Genomic DNA, 19,680 nt, shown 5'->3' with positions numbered 1-19,680 from the left:
AGAATCTCCAGCGTCCCCTAGCGACAAGGCGGTAGCCCCTAGCAACCGCATCTCGGTTTCCTGACGACGACGGCACGTAAGGTCACGTCAGCGCGCCGTGGTTCCGCCCCCGGCGCCGGCTGGCCCCGCCTGCCCGCGCCTCTTTCGTCGCCGCCGCTGCTGCCGTTTCTGCTGCCGCTGCTGCTGCTGCTGCCGCCGCCGCCACCGCCGCCCGAGACTCGCGCAGAGCAGTTATGGCGGATCCAGCAGCACCCGCGCCCGCAGTCTCGGCTCCCGCCCAGGTCCCAGACACGGCCCCGGACGAGACCTCGGCCCCGGACGCAGCCCCCGCCCCGGCGCCGGCGCCCGCCCCGGACTCGGCCTCCGGGCCGTCCTCGGACTCCGGTCCCGAAGCCGGCTCGCAGCGGCTGCTCTTCTCTCACGACCTGGTGTCGGGCCGTTACCGCGGCTCGGTGCACTTCGGGCTGGTGCGCCTCATCCACGGCGAGGACTCGGACTCGGAGGGCGAGGAGGAGGGCCGCGGGAGCTCGGGCTGCTCCGAGGCGGGGGGCGCGGGCCACGAGGAGGGCCGGGCCAGCCCGCTGCGCCGCGGCTACGTGCGCGTCCAGTGGTACCCGGAGGGCGTCAAGCAGCACGTGAAGGAGACCAAGGTGCGGCTGGGCGGCGGGCCGGCGGGCGGGGGCCGGGGCCGGGGGCCGACGGAGGACCGAGTTGGCAGCTAGAGCCCTAGGGTAGGAGTGGAGACGTGCGGGTCGCTGCCCGGAATGGTGCAACTGCAGTGGGCCGAGGTGGGAGGACAAGCCTCAGCGGAGGGGACGCTCCGGTGCAAAGTCATTGCACCAGCCCTGGGCCACCGGGCCCCGGGATTCCGCACACGGAGGACTTCCAAGCCGTACTAGGCTGCGGTGTCGGCCTCAAGATTGTGTATGTGGACCCACTCTAGTGGGGGGAACTCCTGGGGCTCTCGGGCACGCTCGGCTTTACACCGGTGCGGCGTTTTGCTGACCCCCAAGGAGCTACATGGTGCATTGTGCATCCAGAAAGGAAGGCCGTGCCGGTCCGGTCCGTGCAGGGAGGGGTTGTGGCATTCCAAAACAAAGATAGAGGTGAAAATCGCGGCCGACATAAAACCCCAAGAAGTTCACTAGATTACAGAATGCGTTATTATGGGTGAAGAAAACCAACTCCTTTGTGTTTTACCTTGTTGTCTCGTTTTAATTGCTGCAGGGAACTTTGAGTAAATCATTAACAATCAGAGCTGTGATATTAATAGTACTGGGGGAGCAGGGAGGGATGTGACAGCTGCTGACTGGGATTGATGACTCTTAAGTACAGTTGGACTAATTGAAAAAAAAAAAACTATAGAACTATGGATGGAGGAGAGCCACCCATTTGGAAACCTGAAGGGTTTTTTTTTTACCTGAGGCCATTAAGGAAACGTCAGACTCTCTTATGATGTTGGTGAATACTGCAGTTTTACAAAACTGCAAAAAGCATTCATTGTCATAAACCTGAAACTGTGAACCAGGGTTGGTTTGGTGGTTTTCATGACTTGTTTTCTTGAGTGTGAATTCCTATCAGTGATTCAGACAGACACACACGCCCCCTGTATTTTTCACCCCTTCTTCATCTCCTCCTCCTCCTCTCCTTCAAGAAAACATTTCGAATGCTTCTTAAAAATTACCACCAGTATTGCTGTGTTGGGAAGCAGGAATCAGGCCTGGGCTGGTTTAGCTGCCTGGGATGTTGAGTGGTGTGATTTCAGGGGAGGGCACTTTAGAAGTTGATCTGGGTTTCTCACACCCTGGGAGACAAAGGTGACCTGCACAAGGGGTCTGTGATGACAGCTCAGGCGGGGAAAAAGGCCCCACTCCCAGGAAGAGCCTATGATCCATTTCCTAGTGGCAGAAGTGACTGCTGATACCAGCAAGGTCTTTTTCCTGGCCAGCGCACGGGCATCCACAGACATAGAAATCTGCACACAGGACCCCTGGCTTCCCCTCAGAGAAATACAAATCAGGTGGTAGCTTCTCTGACTCGGAGAGAAAACGATAAGTTCATGCAAAAGTATGTGGAAAAGATTACTTTTTGCAGCAGAATGCTTCTTAAAAATTACCACCAGTGTTGCCGTGTTGGGAAGGGAAGATTTTTGCTCTTTACGCTGTGTTTGTGCATTGTCACACTAGCAAATGGTTGCTAGCGTTTTCCCGTGGGTTCTTAAAAAATGTTTTTCCCTAACCATCTTCTCTAAAGGTTTGTGACTTTGGAACGGAACTCGTTTTACTCTGTCATGGCCTCCTGCCCTGGGACTCAGGGAGGCAGGCCTAGCTCACTGCCGGGAGCTGCCATGTTTATCAGTTGTTGTTCCTGTTCATCTTGACACTGGTGGTTAACTTTGTTTACAGTTATGTTCAGTCTGCCTCCCCCCACCATGTGTAATTATACGAAGTTTGACTTAAAATACCTATTTTGGAATCTAGTAGAAAGTAGCTTCAAGGCACCAGCTTGGATATATTTTGAAGCTGCCGTCTTGACTTGCTTTGAATTTGTTGGAATCCATCGTGGCTCCACTGGTGATGTTTTCTTTGCCATTGTAGTTTCTGCAGCTTCTGAGCTTGGCAGAAGCTAAGGGATATAAGAATTCTAGGAAGTGGTGACATGTAGTGTCTATTCATGGATGGCAGGACCCACTGCTGCTTTTAGGATTTGAGAGTAGGCTTACTGGGGAGGGAGAGGCGAGTTTATACCTGATAGGCACCTCTCTGTTACCCAGAACCGTAGGCACAGATGACCCTGGTCAGCTGAATGTCTCTCTTGCTTTGCTCCTGACCACCCACTAGGGTGACGGGGTGGGTCCTGGGACCTTGCAGCATTGTGGTTTAGGAAGATTTTCCTTCTCACCTCCCACTCCTTATAAATCCATTGAGGTGACGGTGTGCCGTAAAGGAAAGACCATTAGACCAAGACTGAGCATTTAGGTTCTGATTCCTAGTCCCGCACTAATCTGGTTATGAGATTTGAGAACCCAGTTACTGATAGAATAAACTAGTGACAATCTTGGGAAACTTCTTTCTTTTTAAAGCTGCCACCTATTGGCATTTTGTAAGTAGTGTCCTGTTAGTGTGGGTTGTTTAGTAGGCTGTGGAGTGTTTTTGTAGTTTTTGTGTTAGTACGGTAGACAATGAGTAATCTTAGTCTCTTAATTTCTTTTAAGTTTTTAATGAACAAATTCAGAAAATTCAGAGAGAGAGATGAAGAGGCTGGCCAACAAGTCCTATCCCCTCCTGGCCACTACCATGAAAATTATCAACAGAAATAAAATAAGGAGTTCTTCCTAGAAACTGGAATTTATGGTCCAGCGCCTGAGGCTTCAAGCAGCCAAAGTTACGCTTCTTCAGGACGTAAAAGAAGCGCGCGGTTCGTGCTCCTTCCTTTCCCGGAGCTCCTGACCCCTTCAGCGTGGGAGCTGATTTATCTACTTGAAACTTTTCCCATTTGGCCGTGGATCTCCTATGCGGAGATTTGCCCCATCCCCATCAGCGGTCATCCTCTGAGTAAATGTTTGGAATAAAGCCAAATGCCGATAGCCTCTTCCCCTTCTCGAGCATTGGCTAGATGTGGTGGGTCTTTCTGGTCTCCACGTGAGATGGTTGGACAGAGTGGCCCCTATGAGGAAGAGAGCTAATTGCTGTCTGTCCAGGTTCAGGGCTTCCTGTTTACACTGCTTTAGCTTTCCTTTGCTTTCCCATCTCTCGTGCGTTGTCTTTTGCTCTCAGTTGCCACAACTTTCAGGGTCTTACCTGGCTTGAAATTTCATGTCTAAATTAAAGCTGTCTGTTCGTGATCATCCTGCTTTTGTGAGATGTTTTGTGTGGGGGGTGTGTGTGTGTGTAGCATCCCTGATGTCAGGAATTGGCTTTTCAGTCTATTTTTGTCTCCTACTCAGGCCATCATTTCCATGGGGAAAGCTATTTAAGTGTCGCATCACAGCCTGCGAAGTTTGCTTCCTTCTCTTGTCCAGGTGCTGGGCTCATTAAAAGCAGTTGTTCTTAGTGATGTAAGGTTAAGCAAGATGCAGGACTAAGTGCATCTAATTGCATTTTATTCAGGTAGGATCACAGCGCTTGTGGCATCTCACCGTTGTTCTGTGATTTTAGTCTTCGCCCCTTGGCTTCTGGTTTCTAACTCCTAGGCCTCAGTGCCTTCGTGGTGCCTCTGTCTGGCTCGCCACCTGACTCAAGGGCACTTTCACCAGATGAAGGGCGTGTGTTTGTGTCCCGTGATTGGAAGTCAAAACCCTTGGGTGCTCTTCCTGTCTGTCACCTACTCTGAATGACCTTGGCCTTGTCACTGCCTCATTTTGTGTCTCTGCGATAAAATACGAGGTCTGTCTTTCTAGCCCCTGAAATGAGCCTGCACAGGTGGAATAACCAGAAGTGTCGCCAGGTGGTGCCCGTAGCAGCCACTTGGCTCTTAGCAGACACCATCCTGATGTCCATCAGACAGAGCCAGCCCCGTCCCTGCAGGAGATCACGTCCATGTGTCATAGGGTGACGCCACTCGAAAGAGAAGCAAAAGGCGCACCACAGGGGTTTGTTTCAGGGGTGTAGGAATTCCTGTTTGACGATGTTGTTGCTTGCGACCTGGTGGATTATAGATTTGATTTCTTTATTAAGCCTCTTCTATAAATACTCATGATCTTCACTCCTCTGTTACTTTATAAGAAATTCAGTAGTGCACGTTTAAAGTAACGTCTGCTGAAGTCCACCAGCCTCCAGGAGGGGGAGGGAATGAATATGTATGTATGTTATGTATATCTTCCAGAATCCAGGAGGCATCTTTTGAAATTCCCAAAAGACAGGTAACGGGATTATGAATTATAGGGATGACAGAGTATTGCTTTTGTACTTAAAGATTACATAATGTTTGTTCTTCTCATTATTGTGGTACTACGTGCTGGGCACTCCGTAAGTGCTTTATGTGTGTTGCTCACTTAATGCTTGCAGTACCCCTGTGAATTAGGTACTGTTATCATCCCTGTATTTCAGAGGAGGAAACTGAGGAACAGAGAAGTTGAGTAACTTGTCCAATGTCACACTGCTAATAAGTGGAGGAACCCAAATACAAATGGAAGTAAATATAGTTTGCTGTCATCTGAGGATTCACAGGTCGTTAATATATCGAGTTCCCTAATCAAACATGAGTCACAAACCCTGTGATTGGCATTAATCATCCAGTCTTTGCACACTTAGAAGTCATAGTGGAGTAGGCGGGAAGCGCAGGTGAGGAGAAAGGGCAGGGCATTGGGATGGGTGGGAGGTGGACCAGCGGCCGCAAGGGAGGGGATCATGGCTGGGAGCAGGCGTGTGGGGGAAACACCATGTTGGCGCTGCAGGGCGCTTCTCTTCTACAGTTGTCATTCCCTGGCCCCTCGGTCGTTATCAAAATAATGGTCAGAAAACACATTTTATTTCCGGAGAACTTGTGAACACCCCTAGATGTTGAGTGTAAGGAACCTTTGTAAGTCTGATTCCCCACCTGCATCTCCCATAGCAGAGCAGGTCTGAGTAACTGGTCTTTCTGTGTTGTCTTAGAAAAGGTTGGTGTTAGGAAATCCAGCCTGACCTCGTGCCCCCTCTCCTGCTGCTGTTGTCACCCTCCGGCTGGGAATGCTGAGTCACGAGTCAGGTTCAGGTTCGGAAGGACTCCTCGGAGAGAGGCTGAGTTCCGCTCAGTTCCAGTCCCTTCTCCTGTCAGTTTCCCGGCAGACTCTGCTCCCCACCTGTTTTGGCTTTAGGACATTGAAGGTCTTTTAGTGCTTTCCCCATCCCCACATCACTGGTATTCCTACTTTTTTCTTTGTCATTTTCCTGTTCCATTGAAAGGAACTTTTTCTCTTTTTTACTCTTTTCCCCAGGGGCCTCATGGAATCCAGTGGAACATCTATGGGGCCAGTACTTTACAAGAGGGGTGCAGGTATAGTGTGTGACGTGAATTGCCGTCACAACAATGCTGGACCCGTGATCAGTGTTAGCTGACCCTGTGGTCCCCTCAGAGTTGAATTTAGGGCGATTTCGGTGATGAGTGGGTTCTCTCTTAAAAAGCCTTAACCCTTGGAAGACGTAATCTGTGCTTCTATTCCGATTGAAAGAACTTTCGGAGTTAGGCAGCTTCTGGATCGGGGTGGGAGGGTGCTCAAAAGGGGGAAATGGCCATCAGGACCGTTAACAAAGTGCTTTTCAGTTTACAAGGTGCTGTCACTTGTACTTACTAGCAGTTTGGTGTTTTTAACTGTAGCTCCTCCCTGAGGCTTCACTGGCCTGGCGGCTCGATGCTAAGCCCTGAGAAAGTCGAGGTTTTCACGCAGCTGCGTCCACAGTGGCAGCTCTTACTGAGCAGGGACACACGTTCAGAATTTCTTCTCTTGCTGACATTTCCCCCGGCCTCGGGGGGCTTTATTAGGAGCCACCTGACGTGTGGTTACAGACAGAGAAGAGCAAAACGCTTACTGGAATTTTTTGTAGTTCAGAATAGGACTGAATCATGTTAATGGGAGCCCTCTGCGTTTATCTACTCCAAGCTTCTTTGCCCTTGTTTTGCTCTTCAGCTGCACTCTGCGGTTGAGGATTTCGTGTCCTTCAGTGCAGGCGGACTGTGTTGAATGGATCTTTTGGTCAGTTTTGTCCGCAGGTATACTGTGTTCTTAAGCAGGATTGTGAAAAAGTTTTTATGATTTAAACATTGAGGCAAATGATACACTGTTCAGGAGTATTCAGCTAGGCAGTAAGTGCTGGAATGCATGTCCTTTTTGGGTTAAATCCAGTTGACTGGCTGAGGGGTTTTTGGTTTGCATATTTTGAGAGACGGAAACCTTTTATTTTCTGCAGCGAGGTCAAAGGAATGAGACACTTACCAGGTCACTTCTGGTTTAAATTGATAGCATAACTATATCTGGTAAAAATTCATTCTAACTGTGACAATCTGAGCAGTTAAAAAAATTTAACTGAGTAGTGCTTTAAAAAAAAAAAAAAGGAAAAAGCAGTCAATCCTATTCAGCAATAAAATGAACCCCCCCCAGCTGCTGGAGAGAGTTCCTGCAGTATTAAGAGCGTTCTTCATTTGCATCCTGCAAGCGAGAGCTGGTCTTTCACACTCCGCAGCTCTGATGAGGTTCTTCCTCCTTGTTTTAATTTTGATCCTCTTTGTGGGAGATGCTGCTGTGATGAGGGCTAGTGATGCCGTCTTGACAGGCATATCCACAGGACTGTCCTTGCCGGCCCCCTGTAAGTACAGGCGGGCAGGAATACAGACACACACACTCTCTGTCTCTTGCGTGGCTCCTGGCAGCATCAGGACGTGACATACTCCGTGTTGAAAGCATCCTATTTGTCTGCTCTGTGTAATTACTTAAGGGAGTTCGAGGGCCCTGAAGGCTGATGATATCACCTTCAGGGTGAGGAAGGAAGAGCATCTCGCCCACCCTGGTGTGCTTTGGGGGGCACCCCAGCACCCCGTGATGAGAAGGGGATGTGCCTCCGTTTCCTTGTGACTGGCACACCCCAAGCTTTTCTTCTTCTGGCCTCACACCACTGGGTGTGAACAGCTCTTCTGAAGGACCAGTGAATTCCTGGTCACTGTACTCACTGAGTTTTTCTCAGTTCCTGTCCTTTTGACCTGCCAGCCTTGTTAATATGGTCCGTCACCCTCCTACTGGAACCTTTCTTCCACTGGGTTCCACTATACTGGCTGTAGTGAATTTTTCTCTCTTTTACCTTTTTCCTCTTAACCTCTCTCAGAGGTTCTCCTCTCCTCCTGTCTTTTCTTCAGTGCTGTCATCTGCTCCTGCAGTGCAGCTGGTATCTGCATTTACACGACTTCCACGTCCACAGCGCGTTCCCAACTGCTTCCTTGCTAGCCCTGTCCTGTCATCTAGAGCCTCAGACTTCTCACGTGTAACTGCCCTCCCCACCCCAAATCTATGGAATTTTAAAAATTCCTTTTCCCAACTTTTTATTATGAAAAAATTTCAAACATACAGAAAAGTTGGACGACTAGTCCAGTGATTACTAATTACCAACAACCATCTTGAGTCAGCAGTTAACCTTCTGCCAAGTTTGCTTTATCTGTGTGTGTGAGAGTATGCGAATGTTTCCTCCTGAGCCATTGGTAAGTTAGTAGCAGACATGGTGACAGTCACCTCTAAATACTCAAGTGTACATCTTCTAAAAATCAGAACATTTGGGATCATTTTAAATTTACCTTTCTGGGCTCCCATTCTAATTTTTTTTCCCTATTATGAATAATGCTGCTATGAAAATGGGTGTACAAATATTTCTTTGTGATCTTGTTTTCAGTTCTTTTGGGATATACTCAGAAGTGGAATTGCTGGATCATATAGTAATTCCATTTTTACTTTTTTGAGCAACTGCCACACTGTTTTTCCATAGCAGTGATACCATTTTACATTCCCACCAACAGGGCACAAGGGTCCCAATTTCTCCATATCCTAGTTTGTTATTTTTATTTATTTATTTTTTGATCATAGCCATCCTGCTGGGTGTGAGGTAATATCTCATTGTAGTTTTGATTTGCGTTTCCCAGATGATAAGCGATGTTGGGCATCTTTTCATGTGCTTATTGGTCACTTGTATATCTTCTTTGAAGAACCTTTTATTCCAAGTCATTTGCCATGTCATGTTTGGGTTGACATGTCATGTCAACCCAAGTCATGTTTGAATTGGGTTGTTTGTTTTTTCGTTGTTGTTGAGTTTTAGGAGTTCTCTCTGTATTCTGGATATTAATCCTTTATCAGATATGTGATTTGCAAACATTTTCCCCCATTCTCTGGGTTGCCTTTTTACTCTGTTGGTAATGTCTTGACGCATACAGTTTTAAAATTTCCATGAAGCCCAAATTTGTCTGTTTTTTCTTTTGTTGTCTGTAGCTTTGGTGTCAGGCCCCCATTCTAATTTGTCATTAAATCTTTGTTTGAAACGCCTCTTGCATCCTCTGCATGTCCTTTCTCCTGGACTGGTTCGCTCTCTGGTTGCCTCGTGTCCAGACTCCTCTCCTGGTCTCCCTGCCTCCAGACCCAGGACCCGAGGCTGACCCCCAGCCGCTTGTCATGCCTTAGCTTGTCTTCAAGGCTCCTCACCTATGTTTCACATGGCCTCCAGCCTCTTCAGGTGACTCCAGCTAATCTGTTTCCCCAAATCAGTTGCGCTGTTCCCTGCGTCTCAAGCCCTGTGGCACTTAGACGACACACTTGGGTTCTCTCCCTGGGTTGGACGCTTCTTGAGAAAGAGAGCTTTCTGTGAAAGCTTATATTCTGAGTGACTCACGTGTAGGAGTGAGTAACTCCTTCAATTAAAAATGGATCTGGGGGCTACCCTGGTGGCGCAGTGGTTGAGAGTCCGCCTGCCGATGTAGGGGACGCGGGTTCGTGCCCCGGTCCGGGAGGATCCCACATGCCTCAGAGCGGCTGGGTCCGTGAACCTGGCTGCTGAGCCTGCGCGTCCGGAGCCTGTGCTCCGCGACGGGAGGGGCTGCAGCAGTGAGAGGCCCGCGTACCGCAAAAAAAAAAAAAAAAAATGGATTTGGGGGCTTCCCTGGTGGCGCGGTGGGTGAGAGTCCGCCTGCCGATGCAGGGGACGCGGGTTCGTGCCCTGGTCCGGGAAGATCCCACATGCCGCGGAGCGGCTGGGCCCGTGAGCCATGGCCGCTGAGCCTGCGCGTCCAGAGCCTGTGCTCCGCAACGGGAGAGGCCACAGCGGTGAGATGCCCGCGAACCGCAAAAAAAAAAAAAGGATCTAACCATCCCTGTTTATCAGTGGTGGGGGAGTGGGGAAAGCGTGGGTAAATGATATCTGATCGGCACTTGTAAAGGCTGATTGCATGGAATCACCTGGCTCTTGTTAATGCAGATTCTTCTGAAACAGACTGGGGTGGGTGGGCCTGAGGACCTGCACGTCTAATATGCTCCCTGTGATGCAGGTTCTGCTTGATGGGACTAACTACCCTTTGAATTGGACTGATACGTAGGTCCTTAAAAGCCCTGTTGATGTCAATAGTTTCAGTTTTTAATCTACCCCCTATCCCAAGTTTTAAGCATATACAGCTGGTTTGAGGTTTTTGTCACCCTTCTGCTTAGTCTTCTAGTAGCAGTGTTAATGCCAGAAATTGTCAAAAGATGGGGCCACAGGAGGGAAAGGAAATTAAGTTGCCTTTAAAAACCAGGCAGTGCTTTCAGGTCATAGTGGTAGAAAGACCTGTTTTCTTCCCCACTACCCTTTTGCCTACTGACCAATATTAGTACACAGCTGTCGCTGAGACGTTTCATTGGACTTAATTTCTTTTTAGGGTGAAAATATATGACAGTTGTCATGAGTATAATGCAACCAGTCCAAGAGAAAAATGATGGAAATTGCTGTCCTTCAGCCAGCCAGTACCGGCGGGGTGCCTGCCATGTGCCAGGAAGTGTAATGCTTGCTTTGCGTGTGTCATCTTTCTCTTTCCCTAAAGTGGCCAGTGTCCCCATTTTAGAGAGGAAGAGATTAAAACCGAGAGGATGCCTGTAACTCACTCAAGGCACACAACTAGTGAGGGGCTGGCCTGGGATGTTTGTGCTGCCAAAGCTCGGGCGCTTTTCTCTTTCTTTCTTTCTTTTTTAATTAATTAATTAATTAATGTATTTATTTTTGGCTGTGTCGGGTCTTGCTCGCCGCACGCGGGATCTTTCGTGGCTCTTTCGTCGCTGTGCGTGGGCTTAGTTGCCCCAAGGCATGTGGGATCTTAGTTCCCCTTGAACCGAGTCCCCTGCATTGGAAGTGGATTCTTAGCCACTGGACCGCCAGGGAAATCCCTTGGGCTCTTTGCACTGGGTACACAGCTGCCCCTGCAACTGCTGGGTGCTGTGGAAGGTGGAGACCCCCCCAGACCCTGCCCTCTAGATCAGGGGCCAGCAGACTTCCATAAAGGGCCAGGTAGAAATATTTTCGGCTTAGCAGGCTATACTTGTCTCCTTCACATCTACTCACCTTTGCTGAGGCAGTGTGAAAACATTCAGAGACAGTAAGCAAACAACTGGGCCTGGGCTGTGTTCCAATAAGATTTTACTTTAAAAAAGAGGCAGTGGGGCTTCCCTGGTGGCGCAGTGGTTGAGAGTCCGCCTGCCGATGCAGGGGACATGGGTTCGTGCCCCGGTCTGGGAAGATCCCACATGCCGTGGAGCGGCTGGGCCCGTGAGCCATGGCCGCTGAGCCTATGCGTCCGGAGCCTGTGCTCCGTCCACAACGGGAGAGGCCACAACAGTGAGAGGCCCGCATACCACACACACACAAAAAAAGAGACAGCAGGCTGGATTTGGCCTGTAAGCCACAGTTGGCCAGCCTGTGCTCTGGAAGGGTCCTGAGCAATGGACATATGATGTAAGCCAGGTCTCGTAATTTTAACCTTAATAAGGAACCACATTTGAAAAGAAAATAGAAAACAGGTGAAATTAATTGTAATGTATTTTAATCCAATGTATCAAAAATATCATGCCAACGTGTAATCAGTATAAAAATTACTGTTGAAATATTTGACATTCTCCTTTCTCTAACGGCTACTGTATTGGATAGCACTGCTCGAGAAACTGAGTCTGACAGGAGAGAACAGCAGCCCTCTAACCCCTTCGAGCGCTTTATTGTCTTCATAGCACCTGCAGTCTCTGAGATTTTATTACTTCATTTCCTTCTTTGCTGTCTCCCCCATCAGAAAGGAAGGGGTCAGAAACGTCTCTGCTCTCAGTGCCTAGAACAGGACTGGCCCAAAGCAGCACTGATGTTTGTTTCATGAGTGAATGAAGGAGTGCACATAAGGTTCCATCTGAAGGTGCAGTGAACACTCAAAAGAGAGTTTGGTAGGAGAGCATTAGGAAAAGCTTTCCTGGAGGCAGGTATTGGGCTAGCTCTTGAAAGGTAAGAATTTGGAATCACAGTGCTGGGAGGGAAGGGTGTCCTAAGTGGGAAGTCCAATGTGAACAAAGACAAGAGAGGCCGGAAGTTTGGGCAACATTCCGGAGCGATAGTTCACTTGGCCTTAGAGCTCCTTTAGACTTAAAAATTATTGAGGCCCCCAGTGAGCTTTCATTTATATGGGTTGTATTGATATTTACCATATAAGAAATTTAAACAAAATTTAAAACTCAGGAATACCCAGGCACACATTCTGTTAGCCATCAGAACAGTGACATCATCACATCATGTCGCCTCTGGAAAATTCCACCATAGACTTGTGAGAGGACGAGAGTGAACAGAGCAAGTAACACCTTAATAGTATTTTGAGGAAGTTTTGACTTTGGACCTCCTTAAAGGGCCTCAGGGATCCCTAGGCCACATTTTGAGAACTGCTGAGCTAGAGGTGGGGGTGAGGAGAAGGCAGGTGAGAGAGAGAGTGCCAGCAAATGTGCTTGAATCTGATTGCAAATAATAACAGGCAACGTTTATCGTGCACCTGCTACGTTCTAGGCACTGTCCCTGTGAAACAGGTGTTATTATTTAACAGATGAGGACGGGTCTGAGGCTGCCCAAGGTCACGTAGTAAGTGGAAGAGCTTGGGTTAAACCAGGCAGTTGCCCCTCAAAGACTGCATCACACTTGCTCTGTGTTTATAAAGGTCTTTGAATGATAGACTCAGGAGTTTGGTTTTTTTGTTTCCGGTTTTGTTTTGTGGTTTTTTTTTTTTACATAATGAGGAGCCACTTCAAAGTTTGCAGTGAATGAGTGAATGATCTGGCAGCAGCTCACAAGATGGATTAGGTGGGGGAGCTGGGGATCCTGGAGATCATAGAGGAGCTGGGGACCCTGGAGACCAGTTAGGAGGCTTTTACATACAGGGCAAGTGAGTTGTGTCTTCTGTACGTTGAATTTGCACATACATATATATATGCGTGGCTCACGCAGAGTGTTGAAAGTACTGATTTTTCAAACAAAATGGCCCTAAGTGTAACCCAAGGATTTCAGAGGGAAAGCTGGTGTGTTGGACTTAGTGATGGCGTCAGGAAGTTTTCAAGGATAATTTTGATGGTGCTCAGTTTGACCTGGGGACCTAACTCCCAAGTGAAATTAGGACTCTGTTGAATCTGAGACAGCAGTCGTAAAGCTTTGAGTTAGGGTCATGGGGTTAGAGAGGTGGAGGGGTGTTGGGGAAGCTTTGCTCAGCGGGGCACAAAGGCAGGAAAGGCTTCTGGGGAGTAAGAAGCAGAGCACATGTAGCACTGACAGGGCTGCAGCAGTGGGCGTCGGCAGGCCAGGTGCCGGGATGATCAGGAGGGAGTCGAGGAGCCATTACGTTTCTTGTTTTTTATTGTGGCAAAGTATGCGTAACATAAAATTTACCATTTTTAAGTGTACAGTTCAGTGGCATTAAGTATAGTCACGTTTTTGTGCGACCTTCTCCACCATCCATCTCCAGGACATTTTCGTCTCCCCAAACTGAAGCTCTGTCCTCATTAAACGGTAACCATTTGCAAGAGTAATAGCCATTCACTGCAGACATGTGGTCCCCCAGCGTTCAGGGAGTGAGGGGACATGTGGCAGAGACCCGGGCTTCCCAAGGGCACGACCAGGTGATGTCCCTCCAGTAATAGTGATGGGAACAGAGGGTGAGGACTCTGTTTTGGATGTGCTGTGTCTTAGGGAGATACCTGCCTTGGAAATATGTGTTCAGTCTGTCCCCCATCTTTCTTTTTTTTTTTTTTTTTTTTTCGGTATGCAGGCCTCTCTCTCTTTTTTTTTTTTTTCGGTATGCAGGCCTCTCACTGTTGTGGCCTCTCCCGTTGCGGAGCACAGGCTCCAGACGCACAGGCTCAGCGGCCATGGCTCACGGGCCCAGCCGCTCCACGGCATGTGGGATCTTCCCGGACCGGGGCACGAACCCGCGTCCCCTGCATCGGCAGGCGGACTCTCAACCGCTGCGCCACCAGGGAAGCCCCCCCATCTTTCTTTCATTCTTATTGTTGTCCTATTTCATGCCCTCATAATTGCATTTTAAAAATAAACACTGGGCTTCCCTGGTGGCACAGCGGTTGAGAGTCCGCCTGCCGATGCAGGGGACACGGGTTCGTGCCCCAGTCTGGCTAGGCCCATGAGCCATGGCCACTGAGCCTGTGTGTCCGTAGCCTGTGCTCCGCAACGGGAGAGGCCACAACAGTGAGAAGCCCGTGTACCACAAAAAAAAGAAGAAAAAAAAAAACGACACTATTTAGATTTACAGAAAAGTTGCAAAGATCCTGGTATACCCTTCACCCAGCTTCCCCCCAATGTTAACATCTTATGTAACACGGTATATTTGCCAAAGCAAGACGCTAACGTTGGTTCCACACGATTAGCTAAACTACACACTTCTACTTGGATTAGTTTTCCACTAATGTCTTTTTTCTGCTCCAGGGTCCAAATCTATGGTACCACATTGCATTTAGCATAATTGCCTTTCAAATGTTGGAAAAACCCTTCTAATTGATCTTTCTTTACCTAAGCCACACTTCATCCTCTTCCCTAAGAGTTATCTTACTGAAGAACTTTGTTCAACAGCTTTTGATGCCAGAGAGAAGGGGTCAAGCAAGATGCTCTCTGAGAGAAGGGTGTCGGAAGCCACCTGTAACCATGGAGAGCACTTGTGGAGAGTAGAGGGCAGCCTCTGGCAGAAAGAGCGGCAGTGGGTAGACAGGTGAACGCGGAGGGCGTAGGAGTGTAGGCACCCAGGGTCAGGGACGTAGGGAAAGTGCAGACTTAACATCCTGTTGTTCAGTCTCTGTGGTCCAACACTGAAGAAAAATTGGTGGGATTATTCTCTTATTTGTCTTAGATTGATAGCTTTTTTATTTTTTCTGATTGCAAGTTATATTAAGTTACTTATACATACTTGATACAAAATTGCAAGAACATACAAAAAGTAGGTTAAAAAAAGTCTCCTATGATTCCACCACTCAAGTGTAACTGCTTTTTATCATTTCAGTGGATGGTTATTCTAGTCTTCTATGAACATATAACTATTTGTTTTCGCAAATACATGCTGTGCTTAATCCCTCCTCCTGTCCCACACCACTTAACAAACGTAAACTGGACCGTTTGCAAGTGTCCAGGAGGAGTTCAAGTTTGCAGTACCCACGTGTATTTCCACAGAACAGTGGAAGCTTTAAACCCAGACAGTCTGCTTCCCTTTGCTGGTCAGTGTTCTAAAACGCACGTTTCCCACGACAGTGTCATCTGCGTCGGAACTCTGTCAGATTTGTTGCTGTGCAGGCGACTCCTCATGCTTTGATGCACACTGATTCTCTTGGGCTCGAGTCTAAAGACTTATTCCCAGATTGTCTTTCAGAAACAAAGAACACCAATAACAAAAACCTTTGCCACTTTTACCTTGCCTCGGCTTTCGGGTCTCAGGTCCGAGCCTTCTGCTGAACCCACAGCAGACATTGGCTGAGGAGGTGCCCGGGTCTTGGGTCTTTGCACCCATCCGTCCCTCTTCCTCAGAAAGGCTAGCACTGTGGGCACCTCACAGGGGTGTGCTCAGCCCTTCAGGATCATTTCCTCTGTTGATCAGCTCATCCCATAAACTACTCTTCAAGTACGATTCATCATGCTCTTTCTGCGTTCTCTTTATTGGAATTGTCATCTGTAACCTTGGGAGCCTGCATATTCAAGTTCTTTTAACAGCAGCTGTGGTGCCCACTGCCTTTGCTCTTTTCAGATGTGATGGGATTAACGTTTGTGGAACACATGCAGACTCACTGCAGGCACAATCGGAAAGGCCGAGTAGGACTCTTTGCTTTCTGGAATGTGGCTTTGGGCCTGTCTACAGTGTTCCGAAGTTGGGTGTTCAGAGGTGGAGGTGTTTCTATTTCGCAACATTTTCTCCCCATTTCAAAAAAAATTTTTGAGGTGGCGCAGTGGTTAAGACTCCGAGCTCCCAATGCAGGGGCCCGGATTCGATCCCTAGTCAGGGATCTAGATCCCACATGCATGCCACAGCTAAGACCCGGTGCAACCAAATTAAATAAATAAATAAATACTAAAAACAAAATTTTTTTGACAGCGTGATTTTTAATGAATTCCCGTAATTCCATCAGATGGATGAAACCAGTTCTTTAACCAGTCCCTTTTGACAAGCTAGTTCGTTGCCTGTTTTTCACAGTTTTAAATGATGGGACTAACATCTTATACTACTTTTTTTTCTATCTTGTTAAGTTTCTTAGGATAAATTCCTAAATGAAATTACTGGTCAAGGGATAGGAGTACATTTTTTTAATATTTATTTATTTATTTATTTATATATTTATTTAGGCTGCGCCTGGTCTTCTTTGCAGCAACATGGGATCTTTGTTTCAGCACGCAGTGTTGCGGCATGCGGACTCTTAGTTGCGCCATGTGTGTGGGATCTAGTTCCCTGATCAGGGGTCGATTCCAGGCCCGCTGCATTGGGAGCACGGAGTCTTAACCACTGGACCACCAGGGAAGTCCCAGAATGTTTTTTTTTGTTTTGTTTTTTTTTTTTGCGGTACGCGGGCCTCTCACTGTTGTGGCCTCTCCCGTTGCGACGCGCAGGCTGAGCGGCCATGGCTCATGGGCCCAGCCGCTCCGCGGCATGTGGGATCTTCTCGGACCGGGGCATGAACCCGCGTCCCCTGCATCGGCAGGCGGACTCTCAACCACTGCGCCACCAGGGAAGCCCCCCAGAACATATTTTTAAGATATGATTCACTTTGCTAAGTGTCACGCCCCCCCCAAGTGGTACCCACTTACACTTCCATCTTAGAACGCCTATTTCCCAGCACAATGGTGAGGCTTTTTGTGACTTATGCAGGAGTACCCAGCTAGCTGGCAGCATCTCGAGGACTAGAGCTCAGGTTAGCTGACTGGGCCTTTTTGTGGCCGCGCCCCTGTTGCCAAGAAGTAAGCCCTTCTTGTGCCAGGGGGTTTCCCTGAGCCCTGCAGGATGGGCAGGCCGGTCTGTTGTGCCTTCAGCTCAGGGCGTGTGCATTCCCCAGGCAGAGGGCTGGACGAGGAGGCAGTGAGTAAGCTGGGGTGGGAAGGCGGAGGGACAGGAGGTGTTCAGACACAGGGCTTGGCGTCAGCATGTAGACCTGCAATTGCTGTGTCCACAGCCAGACCCGTAGACAGCATCTTGTACAGTTGCTGGGAACTGGATGAGATCACCCTGAGCACCGCTCAGCATAGCGCTGGCCAGCAGTTACTACTAACGGGGAATCGTTTATCTCTGCTTCAGTTTCTTCGTCATGTTTGGGAGCCCGCACAGTACGTATGATTGCAGGTTTAGGGGAATATTGCTAATTAGCTTGTCTGCCCTGTAAGACTGACTTTAAATTGAAATCTTAATGCGTGTGTGTGTGTGTGTGTGTGTGTGTGTGTGTGTGTGTGTGTGTGTTTAAATAGATAATATATGCAGATGGAACAACATTCAAGAGGTTTAAAAGAGTATGTAATGAAATGTTTGTTTCCTTCCTACCATTTCCACCACTATGACCAGATATAGTCTATTCTGTGCATATATATATATAATTTTTTTTACGAGACTAGGCATATTTTAACACGCTGTTTAGAATTTCTCTGTGATGGTTCTGCAGTGAGACTGAATTAGATTTTTTTAAACTATTAACATAGAAAAATGATATTGAAAATTTGCCTCTGCTTTTCCCCCCAGTTTTATTGAGATATAATTGACATACAGCACTGTATAAATTTAAGGTGTGCAGCACAATGATTTGACTTAAATATATCATGAAATGATGACCACAGTAGGTTTAGTGAACATCCATCATCTCATAGATACAAAATAAAAGAAAAAATACTGTTTTCCTTGTGATGAGGACTCTTAGGATTCACTCTCAACTTTCCTATATAACATACGGCAGTGTTAATTGTATTTATCATGTTGTACGTTACATCCTTAGTGCTTATTTACCTTATAACTGAAAGTTGATACCTTTGACCACCTTCCTGCAGTTCCCCCTCCACCCCACCGGCTGCCTCTGGTAACCACAAATCTGACCTCTTTTTCTGTGAGGTGTTTTTTTTTTCTTCTTCTTCTTCAGTACGCGGGCCTCTCACTGTTGTGGCCTCTCCCGTGGCGACGCGCAGGCTCAGCGGCCATGGCTCACGGGCCCAGCCGCTCCGCGGCATGTGGGATCTTCCCGGACCGGGGCACGAACCCGCGTCCCCTGCATTGGCAGGTGGACTCTCAACCACTGCGCCACCAGGGAAGCCCCCTTTTGGCTATTTTGAATAGTGCTCCTACGTGCATTTGTGTGCTGTACAAGTTTTTCTGTGGACATATATATTTCAGTTCTCTTGGGTACTATACCCAGGAGTAGGATTGCTGGGTTGTGTTTATTCTTTTGAGCACCTGCCAAACTGTTTTTCAGAGTGGCTGCACCATTTTACATTTCCACCAACAGTGTTTGAGGGTTCCAGTTTTTCCACATCCTCACCAACACTTGTTATTATCAGTCTTTTGATTATAGCCATCCTAGTGCAGTGGTATCACATTGTGATGCGATGTGCATTATGCTAATGATGTTGAGTGTCTTTTCATGTGCTTGTTAGCCATTTGTATATTTTCTTTGGAGAAATGTCTATTCACATAAATCCTATGTCTATTTTTTTATTTTTTTATTTTTTATTTTTTGCGGTACATGGGCCTCTCACTGTTGTGGCCTCTCCCGTCGTGGAGCACAGGCTCTGGACGCACAGGCTCAGTGGCCATGGCTCACGGGCCCAGCCGCTCTGTGGCATGTGGGATCTTCCCGGACCGGGGCACGAACCCGTGTCCCCTGCATCGGCAGGCTCAACCACTGCGCCACCAGGGAAGCCCACCTTGAAATATTTTTAATCTCGTTTTTTTTCTTTTCTTCTTCAGTACGCGGGCCTCTCACTGTTGTGGCCTCTCCCGTCGTTGCGGAGCGCAGGCTCAGCAGCCATGGCTCACGGGCCCAGCCGCTCTGTGGCATGTGGGATCTTCCCGGACCGGGGCACGAACCCATGTCCCCTGCATCGGCAGGCGGACTCTCAACCACTGCGCCACCAGGGAAGCCCCTGATGTCTATTTTTCTAATTGGGTTATGTGTTGGCTTGCCTCTGAGACCCTGCATTTGGGTGTTCTTTAGACTCTAGCAGGTCTGTGGTAGGTGCCCTGTGCATGGCGTAGGGGTCTGTGCCAGGTGTCTTGCATTACATTGAGATTTAACCTCCTTTCCTACTTAAATATGCTCTAGAGGATTTGAGACCCTTATAAACTGAAAGGTCTTTAAGTTCTAAATCTTTCTAAGAACTGAGTTCTGATTGTTTTCCATCTGTTGCTCCACAGTCACTCTAGAATAAGAAAGGGGTTGTTGAATAGGGCTTCTTGGACAGTGGGGCAGCATTTCACATACGTACCAGTCACATGAACTATGCATGGTATGCCATTTACAGTTGAAGTTTCTCAAAGGCAGAGGCTATACCATCTTTTTTTGTTTTTCTTGGCTCGTTCTCGCAGTACGGATTATAATATTTCTTATGCAGTAGATGATGAAATGCTTATTGCTTGACATGAATGTACTTTGGTAGCTGCGTCGTTTCTGTAGCCCTTCGGCAGGTTGAAGGCATGGTTGTGCTGAAACAGTGAGAGGATGCCTGTGTGTGA

At 48.1% G+C, this 19,680-nt stretch overlaps 1 protein-coding gene across 1 annotated transcript in view; it reads left to right on the top strand.

Annotated features, from left to right (window-relative positions):
• Window positions 1-233: 233 nt before the first annotated feature.
• The window catches only part of UBE2O (ubiquitin conjugating enzyme E2 O), a gene marked incomplete at its 5' end in the record, with an annotated part of 56,563 nt that continues 37,116 nt past the window's right edge, over window positions 234-19,680 (top strand). The window contains one exon of the mRNA XM_082678466.1: window positions 234-650. Within this exon, the coding sequence (XP_082534592.1) occupies window positions 234-650 (417 nt within the window). The remainder of the gene's footprint in view (window positions 651-19,680) is intronic.

Source organism: Grampus griseus (genome assembly GCF_964374135.1).
Source record: "Grampus griseus genome assembly, chromosome: 20".
Lineage (NCBI taxonomy): Eukaryota > Metazoa > Chordata > Mammalia > Artiodactyla > Delphinidae > Grampus > Grampus griseus.
The sequence above is the reverse complement of the archived record's forward strand: the minus strand, read 5'-3'. Positions and strand labels throughout refer to the sequence as shown.